Source organism: Panthera leo, chromosome D3, assembly GCF_018350215.1.
Source record: "Panthera leo isolate Ple1 chromosome D3, P.leo_Ple1_pat1.1, whole genome shotgun sequence".
NCBI lineage: Eukaryota > Metazoa > Chordata > Mammalia > Carnivora > Felidae > Panthera > Panthera leo.
The window spans coordinates 12,775,011-12,789,490 of NC_056690.1; the positions used below are offsets into that span (position 1 = coordinate 12,775,011).

A 14,480-nucleotide genomic window follows, 5' to 3' on the forward strand; every position below is an offset into this window, starting at 1 on the left:
TTTAGTATTGTTTCTTTTTATCAAAGTCTCTTAGTGTACTGTCCCAGCGCGATACTGTGGTTTTAAATGAACTTCACATATTTTTGTATTCTTTCAAATTGTTTGCTATATATAAAAGAAGCTCACTGCAAAATGCTTGAAGGAAAAAAGGAAACCAAAGAAATTCAGAACTTCCCAGAAATGTACAGCTTTTACATTTAAAAAAGGTTCTGAAATATACATACAAGCATGCTGGACAACCCCGCCCCTCTCCCCTCCCCATTTCCCCCTTTTAGTTCAAACCATGGTAAGAGTTCTGATTTCTGCAGAATTTCCAAAATTAAAAATAAAAAAAAAAAATAAAATAACTTCTCACTCTGTAGCAAATCCAGGGCTTGTACATTTCAGATTAATTCAGTAAAAAACTCACAAGTAAAATAATGCATATTTAAGGGAAATATTATACAGACTTTTTCACACAGAAGTACATAATAAGATTTTTTAAAATCTATTGCCATTCATTTATTTTTGCACAAAAACGTATAAATATGTCACCAGCTTTTCTTAACTTAAAAAACTTAAATAAAAGACACCAGATGAAAACTACCCTTTGCTGCCTTTTTTTTTTTTTAATTTTTGTAGGGGTTTTTTTGTTTTTTGTGTTTTTTTTTCTTTTTTTGCTTAGAATTGGGTTTCTAGGGAAGAAAAGCCCCTGCATTAAAAACAGCCCATATTAAAAAAAAAAAAAAATTCAAAGTTCTGATGAATTCTGGGAAAAAAAAGCAACCCCAAAGTGGTAAAAGATTACAAATATCTACTTTACAATTTGTCTTCTCACCAAGATAATTTTATACAAGTTTACAATCTTCATCATCTATGCTCTTCAAAAGGCCTTGAGAATTTTCCTTTCTGATTAAGAAAAAATAGCACTGCAATATTTTTAAAGTCAATTTTACACTGTACACATTAGATACAAATGGTTTGATATATCAGATTTTTTTAACCTATACATTGCGAAAGTCACCCCCACCCCCAACTGGTGGTACAGAGAATAAAATTATCCATTTACAAGTTATTTCTCTGCTTACATATTCCCACCACACAACTTTTTTTTTTAATATAATGTTTTAAACGTTAGATTATTTCAAGAAAAATACTTTTACAAAATCATATCAGTTATTACATTTTCTTTTTTTTTCTTTTTTTTCTTTTTTTTCTTTTTTTTTTTTTTTTTGTTAATAACCAGGATATGGAAGTCTCTTGGAAGAACTTTAAAATTTGCATGATTCTCTCTCCACAGATGACTAGAGCTCGACAGCCTGACCAGCGCGGCTTGCGGGAGGCAAGCCCGCGCCCACTGCCCTCAGACAGAAACGCGCTGCGACGTCAGGGTCAGAAACGGGGTCTTAAAGACAACCCTCTTGGGCCTGGAATGAGGAGTCATAAAATACTTCAATTAGCCATTAATGCTTTAAAAAGGCATTTTTTTTTTTTTTTTTTAAAAAGTCCCACCACAAAGGCTCAACTTCAAGTACTAATTTAATGGTTAAGTTGTAATATTTCTTTGAAATAATATTCCTATGGTCCAGAAAAAAGTCACCATATTTGTAACTGATTTTATGAGCAAACACTTTCAATTATGATATGTACATGAGTCCCTTTTGATCTAATGAGAGGAGAGACCTGGCTTTCAATAAGAATTCGCTAGAAAATATATTTCCGTTGTGACTGTATAAAACTAATGAAGGTACTTGGCTCCACGGCTCTGGGTGGAGCTTGACTGCCTTCTGTACAAAAATGTTATCCTTCGTGAAACGCTGGCCGCTTTTAATAAGAAACATGGCAGAATGTTTTACCCAGTTTGTTCTTAATAAAGCCTACTGCTGGGTGGTTTTGAATATATTACTTTTCAGGCATGTCTCCCCAATCTGTTTTCACTCCTTTTCCGGCTTCTAGGACAGAGGTATGTAGTCAAAGAATCCTATGGTGGGTCTGAGTTGGGTTTCAGCTACTGTACCTGGTCCTCATGACTTAAAAAAAGTAAAAGTCACAAAAAAACATATGACAAAACAACTTAAAATAAATAAACAAAATGAAGATGTCTCCAGACCTTTTGTATCTACACACAGGTATGAAGTCGACCAAAGCATTCATGCCAACCTAGATGGGACCACTAGGGAGACAGAAACCCCATTATGAAATCATATACTTGAGCTGGTTCTTATTTTTAAAAAGTTCCAGATGATGGAGTTCAGGTAACCCACAGGCCATACACCAGTAACTAGAGGATTTCATCCAAAAGGGCTAAACTGCCCTTGTTCTTAAACGGAGACTGGAAACACAGACTCTTGTGCAAAAGGATACTGTCTCTTCTGTTGCCCTCTTAAAAACCACCACCACCACCAAAAACTTCCTGTGGACCCGTGGTTTGGGGCTGCACACACCAGAACACTGGCTAGAAGTCACCGCTTATGGAAGTTTCCAGGTCCGTGAGAGAAGTGTCAATGCATCACTCTGGTAATGAACACTGCAGAAATGACATGTGCCTGCCGAGGAGTAGTCACAGTGCAGGACTGTGGAGAGCGGTCTCTCAAGAAGAGCGTGTGGGGCACGTGCAGAGTGTAGCAGGTTCCTTGGACTCAGGCTGCAGGGAGGAGGAACCGAGCCAGGGAGAACAAGTGCTTCTCCAATTAAAGTATGTTCATGATGGCGTTGTACAACTGAGTGAGCACCACAAAGTGGACGGGAAGGCAGGAGGTGCGGTCCTGGGTGGCCGGATTGCACGTGAGCCAGGACAGAGCGTTGTACTGCTCCAAAACGAACCTGCCGGAGAGAGCACACAGGTCAGGGCCACGGGCCACAGCAGCGCTTTTACGTTTTAACGTTCCACGAGTCAGCAGGACGAGGCTCCATGTACGTCAGTCTTTCGCTTGCCCCCGGGTTTCCTCGTGGTTCTTTCCCCCCCGTACCCACCTCATCTAGACCCACACTGTCCAGTATGGCAGCCACGGCCACAAGTGGATTCGGATACGCTGTATGTCAAAAAGAGGTGCTGGATTTCAAGGAACTGGTCTTTTAAAAAAGCAGGCGAGATGGCTCATGAATATTTTCATGTGGGTCAACTACTGAAATGATACTGCTTTTCGTATACTTGATATTACTTTGATGTATCTTTGATAAAGCCGATAAATTTATTTTTGAAATTAACCTCATCCATTTATTTTATTATTTTGATGTTGCTACTAAAAACAACTGAATTAGATATGCAGCTCACATCACGGTTCTACTGGACAGTGCTGCACTACAGACCCTGAAAGCCTGAAACATCATGTTGACTGGATCCTCGCTTAACTATAACTTCTAAATCATTTAAGAGTTATTAGCGAACACTAGAAGACGCCTGCAGACTTCCTCAAGGTACATGGAGAATGCTCATGGTCTGTTAAGTGCGAGAGAATTAGCATACGCTTCTGGGAGACATTTCCCAACTGTGGAATTCATGCTCTAATGTTATTTATATAATCTATGTCAGGGGGAGTAAAAAATGCTTTCAAAGCCAAGTGCTTTATGTCCCAGGCTCTGTCTTCTAACCACCCACCCCTAATTCTGATCTATTTTCATCACCATAAAACGTCTCCTTTACACAGGAAGCACGGGCCACTGTACGTGCACACACGCGTCAAACGGAACCAAGAATACCAGTCTCCCTGACCTGCACTCGTATGCGGGGTTTTGCACGCAGCTCTCCCTGGCTGCTCAGACGGTACTCCGCTGCACAAAAGGCAGCGCCTTTTCCACACTTTAAGTAAACACCTTGGAAAAACAAAACTAAAGGAAGACTGTAGCAAGCTGTAACTGCTATTATGCCTTAAAACAATCTACCTTAAAACGTCAGATGTGGTTTTGGAGTCAAGAGGATGGGGAACCCGCTGAGAATTCCTGGCAGGGAGAAGTTCATCCGTCTGTGCTACAGAAATGTGGTGGTGCAGCGAAGCCTGGCAAGAGAACAAACACGGTTACCTTCCCGGCCTCTCGGCTCCCAGGAGCCTCAGTTTTAAGCTCTCGGTAACCCTGATGTGATCCCAAAGAACTCCACACCCTGGAGGTGGAAAAAAAAGCTAGCTTTGCAAATACCAGTGCGTCACAAATGATTCGATAATGTGCCTCTTCAGGTCTTCATCTGTAAAAGGCCCCACCATCTCCACGGCCTGGATACGGCCGACTCTGCCCTTGTGGTGGTTGTGTAACACGTCCTTCCATCCTGACTTCCCATAAGTGGATAGATCTAGAGGCTCAATTCGGCTCAGATCCTTCTGGGGGGCGGGGAGGGCGCGGGGTGCAAGCACACTTCGTGGCTGGCGCTACGAGCTCCCTATGCCTCACCTCGAGAGGCGTGAACGTGCGCCGCCCCACGTGCAGCTCGGCTCATCGCTGCCGTCAGCACGTTCCCGGCACGCCCCACCCGCTATCATGGCTTTAGCACACGTTATGAAATAACTGAGACAGGCAGTGTGTTGAGGACAGCTAATATAAATGCTTCTTCATTTTTTAGGTTTCAGATTAATGAACTGTCGTTCCAGTAGCTTCAAAGGGTGACTAAAATGTTCTGGTTTTCAGCACGAACCCTTGGATTTGTTTCAATCTACTGCTACCATTGTTCTTTTTTATGTTCAAATTGTCCCATCCTTGGGCAATGGGAACCCTCCAGTTGGCGGGCCCTTTGAAGTAACTCTAATGATCTTAAGTAACTTCCCTGCTTTTAGGTGTGACCATATATCCTAGGTTCATCTTGAATCCTTCTTACTTCAGACCCACACGTCAGTCCATTCTTCAAAGGAACTCCGGTTCTCTTGAATGATAAATGGTATTTCAGAACCACAAGTGCAGCAAGAGCACTGTTTACTGATCTGTCGCTGCTCGTAAGCTTTCTCAGTAGACCAAGCTAAAAAATATGTGTATCTTTCCTAAGAGGAGAAAATAAATCTAGGTTCACAGTGACAAGTCTAATTCAAAATAAAGACGACACCGACTTATGTGGTAGAACTTCCTTGATTTCATAATAATATGTTACAGCCATTAGTTGAAAGAAACTGCTTCAATTGTTTTTGGTTTAACCTTCCGTTATTCCTTTTAGAAAATACAAGTAGGTATGTGTGTGTGTGTGTGTGTGTGTGTCTGCACACACTTTATCAATTACTACAAGGTAACCTACACTCCACAGAATGATTATATTATAATCATCCTCCCGTTGTTATGGATAACTAACACTCCACTGAATGGATACACTGGTTCATTCGGCCAGTTCCGGTGTTTCTAATCTTTTACATTTATCATTTTTTGGTTTTGTCAGTTTCTTCTGAATAGATTTCCAGAGGTGGCCTCGCTGCATCAAAAGGGAAATGTGTGGGGCGGTATCACTTGGCTGTCCTACTGGCACCAGGGCCATCTCTCCACAGTTCTGCCAATGGAGCATGTTGTCAAACTTTAGGCCTTTTGCCAATCTGTGGTTGAGACATGGATTTCATTCCAGGTTCTTTCATCCAAACTGGAAGGAGGAGATCTTTTATTTTAACCCTTAATTTGCATTAAAAGGTTCTAAGACACATACAGGAAGGAGCATGTGTAAATAAATGTAAATTTAGCTGCCTCTTGCCCTACTCTAATGAAGAAAGCTGAAGCTTGTGGGGGAGGGGGGGCAAAGGGGGAGAGTTCAGCCCACAATGATCACATCCACCCAAGCTTAACTTCACCGGTGGCAATGCATTGTGGACCTGGGAGAAAGACTGTTACATACGACCACGTATCCACCCGACATGTGCCCTGAGGGCCCCACAAAGTCTCCTCCTTGGGTTAACGTGATTGCTTCCCTTGTGATGTGGTTTCAGGTTTCTCTCCTAAATCCTGCTCCCCCCCTGCAACTGTAATGAAAATGTCCTCAGAGTATAAGTAGATGTGAAAGAAAACAGGGGACACGGTGAGACTGTGGTGACTGAGACAATTTCAGCAGAAGTCACTCCTCCCCCGAAAATTCAAATATGACACCAAACCAACCTTTAGGAAGAGGGGGCACTGGTTCTGAGCCTGGGGACATGATGACCAAAACCACTGGGGGAGGTTCTCCGCTTTGGCAGTTGACACGAAATACCCAAGGGCCAGGGGCTGCTGCTTCAGCTCCTCGGGTGCCTCTCTAGAAAGAAGACGCTCACCCTGACTCTGAAAAACAAAGTCCCGAGAGCATGATCAGCGTGTGACACTTCAAATAAAGTTCTGAAAATCAACTTTATCAAGTCATTCTGCACATCATAGTCCCCCTTCTGACAGCTTTTCACACAAAAACGCCAGGTGACCGAGAAAGGTCAACAAGGAGAGGCACGCACGGTCCCTGCTGCACGGACAGACATCGGATGAAAACTACGGCCCAGGCGGAAGGTACCAGCAAAACTAACTACATCAGTCAAGCAAATACAGGTTGATTTGCTCTGGTTTCTTTTCTGTTAAATGTTGGGTGCGTTCCGTGGCATCCGGCATCCAACTACACGCGGGAAGAATGGACTCCGGCAGCTGAGGGAGCCCCCAAGCCCAGGTGCTCCTTCACCAGCAACCAACTAAAATACACAAGAGCACCTGACCGTCTACTGTCAACAACACGGACACTGGGAAAACAGGACACTTCACGGCTCTTTGGGTGGCGCCAGTGTCTCTGACCTCCCGGCAGGGGGGGACCTGCCTGTGAAGAGGCCATGTTTTCACTCTCCGCAATCTCCTTAAATACAAGACTCCTGCAAGAGCCTGACTGTGCATTTCTGCAACTGGCATTTTCCTCATCTTTGATTCTTTTAGCTGGCTTCAAGGGTTGAAAGCAATTATGCAATTATTATTATGCAAGCAATAATAAGTAATCGTTTGTTTTCAAAGGCCTTCTGTTTTCAGGGGAAAAAAATCATCCCCAACTATTACATCAAGTTGTATTTTTGGTTAAAAAATAAAAACTTACCCCAGCCTTGAACAAATTCTTTTCCCTGTTGTAATGTCTTAATTGGATATCAAAGAATGTTTAATGGTTCAGAAAGAGGAAATCCTGAAAGCCTCTCGGGGGGTCAGCGGGCTGCAGGTGCTGAGGACTGAGAAAAGGCCGCCTGACTAGCTTCAGAAAACAGTGCGGTTTAAACTCTGACACTCCATTACAGACTTAGGGCTTGAGGCTCCAACAGAGGCAGAAAATACAGCAAACCTCTGTTTCTTACAAAACTAACCTTACACCTCAATTACCAATTCTTTGTTAATGGATAAACCAAATTACAACCACCACGACAGAAAGGGAGTTGCTGTTATTTCCATTTCACAGATAAGGTAACTAAGGCTAAGACAGGTCAAGCGAGTTTGTTCAATGCCACAAAGCTAGAAGCCATACAGCTGGAACTCTGAGCTCCATTTACCAAACTCTAAGGCATGCACTCTTAGTTGCTATTTGCCTCTAGAATTCACATTATTCCTAAATTACAACTACTTAATGTAAAATCTGTGGACCTGGTTCCTATCACACCAATCTCCAAAGAACCAATAAACTGTCATTAACTGGCAAATGACTATGGAGGAAATAAACACATTTAAAATCCCTTCCTTCTAGAAAGGAAAAATGGGAGACAGGTAGCTCCATGAGGATAGTTTACTGAGTTGCTCTTCCCTGGTTTTATCTGCTCTTTGACTAACGTTTTAAATCTTTTCTCCTGATTGTCCTTCAGTGAACTCCAGGCTGGCAATAAAGTTCCACAGACAGAAACCTAAGTCCTCTAACTACAACTCTGTGTCTAAATGAGTGTGAGCAGAGTTGGTTATTCCTGCCCACTTTAAGATATTGGACATAGCCATTTTTCTATGCCTTAAACCCTCAATCTCATATTTTAAACAGAAGGTACAAAAGAGTAATAAGGCATGAACCATCTACCTTTTTTTTTTAATGTTTATTTAGTTTTGAGAGGAAGAAACAGAGTGTGAGTGGGAGAGGCGCAGAGAGAGAAGGAGACACACAATCGGAAGCAGGCTCCAGGCTCCGAGCTGGCAGCACAGAGCCCGACATGGGTCTCAAACCCATGAGCAGTGAGATCATGACCTGAGCTGAAGTGGGACGCTTAACTGACTGAGCCACCCAGGCGCCCCATGAATCATCTAGCTTTTAAACAAAGTTAACACAAGCTATAGCAGAACCTTTAACTCTTCAATCCTCTGTTAATCCACCTCCAATATCCCTGGGATATTTAAAGGTGAAACTGGTTGTAAACTCTGGTGTTTTGTCTTAATCCTAGGGCATTAACCTGGACACTTCTCCAAAATCAACCTGTGGGCCCTTGCCATGTTGGCACCTAGCTACAGAAAAGACTGGAACCGTATAAACAAAGGCACCAGGATGTGAAACAAGAACAGTAAGGCTCATTTCAGAATAATCAACCATCAACAATGTGTTCTTCAATTAACACAGTGACTTTACGTGTTAAAAAAGCAGGGCCATTGAACTAGCCTCTGAAAAGCCACTATTTTGGCAAAAAATAAGAAATAACTGGGAAGCAGCAACCAATCGACCAAAACTAATTTTTGCTAAGAAAACAGTCATTGCAAAATGCCTTCCTGCTGATAAAACATATTCATCAGGAACATTTTCGGGAATAAGAACGCATTTCTTTCAAATTCCTGCCATCATTCAAAACAGAACAACTACAGAGTCACTTTTCCACACTGATTTCGCTCACACCAGGGACCAAGACCATCAGGAAGAAAGGCGCACAAAGCAAAGAGGCAGGCAATCACACTTCTGGAGGATTACTGCCCCTGAAGGCCCTACTTCAGATCATTCTTACCCGACTATGCTGGAAGTGAGAGCCCACACCAATTCCAGAAGGAGAGCCTGGGGAAGGAACTGGGGAGGAGTTGGGAGAGGAATGGAGGTTGCCAGTCATTAAGATGCCAATGTCATTATCCATATCATCTGGGAATGGAAGGTCAACAAACATGTCATCTAGAAAGGAGGGAGAAAAAGCACAAAGATTTCAAAAATAATCTATATCCGCAACTTCGACAACATACTGTTTTGTTGGCCCATCACCATTACAAGTGCATGCTGTTAACAACGTGGGAAGATTTAATGTGTGTCTACTGGATGGGAGGTAATGAAAACTGTTTTTTTCATTTTATGTTCTGTTCAATGATCTTCTAATGTGAAGTATTAACAGACTGGAGAAATAAAGAACATAAAACAAAACTCCACGCTCTGTAGAGCCTCCAACGGCACATAAAAAAAATGGCAAAACAGCTAAAGAAGCAATTTAATTATTAAACAAAGTTAAAATTGACACCATCCAAGAAAACAGCAGACTCTGTCCATGCATCCAATTAGCATCAAAAATACCAGAGGCTGAATTAATGCATGTTAATAGGTGTGAACTTGCCCTGAAATTGGAGACCTATTCCAAAAGCAGATCAAAGCATGATGTTTTCACTAAGAAATCCTCTCCCACATTATAAAAGTAAGGTACACGGAGAACAGAAAATTTGGAAAGAGAAGTATAAAAAGGGAAAACTATCACCCAAAATGCAATTACCGTGAACATTTTTGCTACGATTCTTATTCGCATATCGTTACTCCATTATGATCAGACTGTATATAAAACTTGGCATCCTTTTACCCTCCCCATTTAACAAGAGTAAATGTTGGTAGGTGTTAAAAATTCTTCAAAACCCAATGCAAATGGCTACATAATACTGAGCATTTTACAGTTTGTAAACAGCCGCTGCTTAACAAATGCCTTAATAGATATCCAAACCAAAAACACTGATGAAGAATACTTAAATCAAATAATCAAATAATGGATTCCCCCCCCGCCGACCCCTAGAGACAGGAGCTACTTCATGCCTAGTGGTCTTCATCCTTCTCCAATCCGATCACCAACTATTTACTGCAAGAGTGGCTCCTGTGTGCAGGACACTACAACCGGGTATTTTTTTGCCGTTAGTGATAAACAGAACCCTAATTATGCGAGAGAGGGAGATATTTATTTGGGCTCAGCAACAGTGCACACAAATCTTCCAGGCCAGACAGACTGCCCCAACCCCGAATACCCTCTTCACGTTCTCTACGTTGCTTATTGCAACACAGGCAGCAGGGCGCCCAGCACACCCTTTAGCTCTGCTCCTGTGGGAGACCCGGAGCTCTTTCCTTTCGCGCCTTCCACACTCACCGTTGTTGGGGCTGAACCCGTCTTCGTTGGGGTAGTTTGCTGGGGCCACCTGGATGGTTGACGAGGTGGGGAACACCAGGATGTGTGTGCAGGAGGCATCTTGAGGTGTGTTCAGCTGCGATGACTGCATGTTCAGCGCGGTACTTCGGCCAAATACAGAGCCCATTGTGACAGCGTCTTGCAAAAAGACAGAGAAAGAGAGCGAAGTGTACCAATTCCTTCTGTGCATCGGTAAGTAACTCCAGAAACGAAGTTACAGGAGAACCTGAACTGGAGAGACAGGAGTCTGACACAACTGCCAGGATGGATACACATCCGAAGTTCGACCTCACTGTTAAAACAGCTTCCCAGAAATAGACTCTAAGCACAGGGCTGTAATAATCCAAGCCTCACTGAACATGGGGAAGGTTAAAATAAAATCAGACTGAGCCCACCAAAAATTTTTTTTCTTAAATTTCTACTTTTGTATTTTAGAAGGGGAAAGAGAGTGTGTGTGTGAATGGGGCAGAGGGAGGGAGGGAGAGAGGCAGAGAGGGAGAGAGAGAGGGAGAGGGAGAGGGAGAGGGAGAGGGAGAGGGAGAGGGAGAGGGAGAGGGAGAGGGAGAGGGAGAGGGAGAGGGAGAGGGAGAGGGGGAGAGGGAGAGAGGGAGAGGGAGAGGGAGAAGGAGAGGGAGAGAGAGGGAGAGAGAGAGAGAGAATGAGAGAGAGAGAGAGAGAATGAGAGAGAGAGAGAGAGAATGAGAGAGAGAGAGAGAGAATGAGAGAGAGAGAGAATGAGAGAGAGAGAGAATGAGAGAGAGAGAGAGAGAGAGAGAGAATCCCAAGCAGGTTCCACGCTCAACACCGAGCCCAACACGGGGCTCGATCCCACCACCCTGGGATCACGACCTGAGCTGAAATCAAGAGATAGACACTCAACTGACTGAGCCACCCAGGCGCCCCACCACCAACTATGTTTTAACTACTTATTTAAGAAGTAGTTCTAAAATAGATCTACTTTCTCTTTTCCTGGGGTTGCTCACAATTTATAAAGTTCTCCTAAACAACACAATTCTGTAGACATGGTACCATTCAGCGAATAACTATTATAACTAACATTTATTGAATGCTTACTACGTGCCAGATTCTGTGCCGAACTCCTTATTCACGGACGTCATCTCACTCAGTCATCGTAGCTACCCTGAGGTAGAACTATTATCCCCATTTCATCATGAGGACACAGAACAAAGACGTCGTGAAATCTGCCCAAGTGGTGCAGGCAACAAGTAACCTGGGGCCTAATGAGGCCAACACAGGACATGTGCCTCTCACTGGACTGATGACAAATAACATCATCTCACATAACGCTACTGGTTTTTATGGGGATGGAATCTCCCATCTGATCAGAGAGAACTGGAGGATGAGAACAGACTAAAAAAAGGTATAAAACTGCTTAGCTAAAAAATTATCAAATTGCTTAGTTGCTGATTTTTTAAAACTTCTGTGGCCACAATCTTCTGGCTATCCACACCCTGGGAGTCGCATTTACTGAGAGCTTACCACGGGCCGGATACTGTGCCAACTCTTTCAGCTCTATTTGCCTCACCATTCCTCCGCAACCACATCAGAAACACTCCAAATATCCTCTGGAGGCTGCTTACAGATTCCGTCAAATATGTGTCTTCAAACACACACTCCAACACGTATCAGGGTGGTGTTCACTTTCGTGGTTTTTGGAGGGTGATCCTCATACACTAACAACAAATTAGGGTCGGGCAACAGTAACTGGCCACGACTCTAAGAGCTCTCAGTCATATCCGGGACTTACGCTGTCTTCCAAACTACGGTCAACAGAGATAACAAAATCACAGACCACTCCCCTTGGAAGAGACCAAATTTTTGAACCCGAAATACAATCTTCTCTCACAAAGATAATAAAGATCTATTCTACACTTGTCTGTAGACTTGAAGATGGAAGGGACTGAACTGATGTGATAACCTAATTAATGAAAACGGTAAGAGGAGATTTACCTGGCATCACTACAAAGGACCCCTGGGGCTCCATGGCAACCAGGCAGGCACTAAGGATAGAGGGAGAGTCAGCGGCAGAGATCCCACACATCCGGCACACGTCCTTGAGCCGTTTGCTGATTGTCTGTAGTGAACATTCGCCAAGGAGGATACTCCAATCTGAAACCAAATATCACAGTCACACGCAGTCTTTAGAAATTCATCGTGATAGGAGGTTTGAGCGTTTTACCGGATTTGCCTGGTAATTGAATTTCCAGGACTGGGCCCCAAAGGGAATAAGGCTTTACACAGGTTCCCCTCCTCGTTACAAAGAAAATGTTACTTGGCCTCCCTTACACGTCATTAACAAAGACACAAAAGGCCTCCTATTCTGTATGCTGAAATCATGTCTGAAATGACCTGGGAGAGTCCAGCACAGACCCAAACAGATTTAGGTGCTTCAAATGTTCTTTGAGGATGAGGCCAGTCTGTTCCATCCTTTCTCCTCCTCCTCTTACTCCATGTCTGGTTCTTTCACTGCCCCTATCAGCCCTTTTCATTAGAAGAATGCACAACGGGGGGCAAACCTCTCATTTCTGTTTACTGCTGTCTGTTGACTGTTTCCGGGAAAGGCAAGCTGAGCAGAAACAAGGGGAACCCTTGTAGAAGGCCCCAAAGAGCTGATAAACAAACAATGGGTGTGAGTGAAGCGCTCCAAATGATGTGACACTAATTGTTCAGATTAAAACGCTGGCCTAAGTTTTCTTTCTAGTATTTGTTTACTGCCTTCACCCAAAGGTACTATGTGTACTCAGAGAACTGTAGAGGGTTATGTTACTCCAGGAATGGAAAAGGACTTAGACCTCTCTTTTGACCCCCAACACACATCATGTTCCTGTGGCAGCACACTGCCACCCATATCGTGTCCACCAACGAAAGACTACTCCACCACAGGTTCTCTGCTTTCACATAGTTTTTTCAAATAAGCTGATCTCCCCGTGAAGAGGTGAAAGGAACAACTTTTTCTTGTTTCTTACTCCTAAAAAACCTCCAACTGAAGTGGCTAAAATAAAAGTGGCCAAGTCATGAAGAATGTATTTTTAAAAATTATAGAAAAATCAAACAGGCGTGAGTTCTGTATTTAAAACCAAGTAAGAAAGGAAAAGCATTACCTGAATTTTATCACAAACACTGGTGATAAAAAACAGAAATTCACAAAGCTAACTGAAATCTACAGGCTCTCATATGATACTGCCCCATAGAAATGCAATGTGGTGCGGGCCTTACATCCCCAAAGGGATGAAATACAGATTGGTAAACTGATTTCCTGTACACTAGGCTCTTCTTGGTGTCTTTATCCCTCAAAAGTACATTTTCTCTCAACCTTTTGATGGGATCAGTCACACTTCTATCCCTTTCCCGTAAAAGATAAGAAGAGTGCCCCTTCTAAAAAATTATACAAGGGAAGGCAATGGCCTTCGTAACTGTCCAAGACAGTCACCAAGTGACTAGACACGGCTACGTTTTTATCCCCTCTTCTCCTTTTCTATTATATTCTAACTTTTCCCAAGGGTTAAGAGTAGCTCAAACCCTTTAAGAGATAAGATTGACTACAAGGCCGACCAGGAGAGAGGATAGGACTTCTGACAGAAATGAAATGAATCCCCCAATGCATCAGACCTCCAGGCTACTGATAGAAGATTCGCTATAAGTATGCTATTCTTTAAAAAATGAAAAGGGTAATATTTTCTATTGGCCTACAGTATAATTAGTAGAAAAAATTTTGCACACAATAGATTCCCAACAGTTACCTAATACTTCTGTAATTTAATACACGTAGAAACCGCTATTAAATCCTGATAGTTCACTGACTAGAGCACTTGCTTTAATCCAAGCTGAATCGCGTGAGGGGTTTTATTTCAGGGACTCCACAAATACCTGATACAAATTTCATGCAAAGAAACAATATACGCATTCTAATGCAAGGGTCCGCAAACTATGGTCTGCAGATCAAATCCTGCCTACCGCCTTTTTTTTTTTTTTTTTTTTTTTTGCTAAATAAAGTTTTATTGGAACACAGCCAAACCCGTTCACTTAGGTATTATCTCTCTATGGCTGCTCTGACTTTACAATGGCAGAGCTGAGAAGCTGCAACGGTGAAAAGCTGGCCTGCAAAGTTGAAAATATTTATTACTTGGCCCTTTCCTTAGAAAGTCTGCTGACTCGGCTCTAATACACCTGCATGCACAAAACCACCAAGCTAGTCTGTGCTTTGCTTTTGTG

The 14,480-nt window shown here is 42.8% G+C and overlaps 1 protein-coding gene across 5 annotated transcripts in view; it reads right to left on the reverse strand.

Annotated features, from left to right (window-relative positions):
* Window positions 1-2,330: 2,330 nt before the first annotated feature.
* Window positions 2,331-14,480, reverse strand: part of MED13L (mediator complex subunit 13L) — a 301,789-nt gene continuing 289,639 nt past the window's right edge. For all 5 annotated transcript variants that reach the window (XM_042910866.1, XM_042910865.1, XM_042910868.1 and 2 more), the window contains 6 exons: window positions 12,219-12,377; window positions 10,209-10,385; window positions 8,832-8,989; window positions 6,031-6,192; window positions 3,862-3,974; window positions 2,331-2,802 (listed from right to left, as the gene is read on the reverse strand). In XM_042910866.1, the coding sequence (XP_042766800.1) occupies window positions 2,670-2,802; window positions 3,862-3,974; window positions 6,031-6,192; window positions 8,832-8,989; window positions 10,209-10,385; window positions 12,219-12,377 (902 nt within the window). In that variant the 3' untranslated portion in view covers window positions 2,331-2,669. The remainder of the gene's footprint in view (window positions 2,803-3,861; window positions 3,975-6,030; window positions 6,193-8,831; window positions 8,990-10,208; window positions 10,386-12,218; window positions 12,378-14,480) is intronic.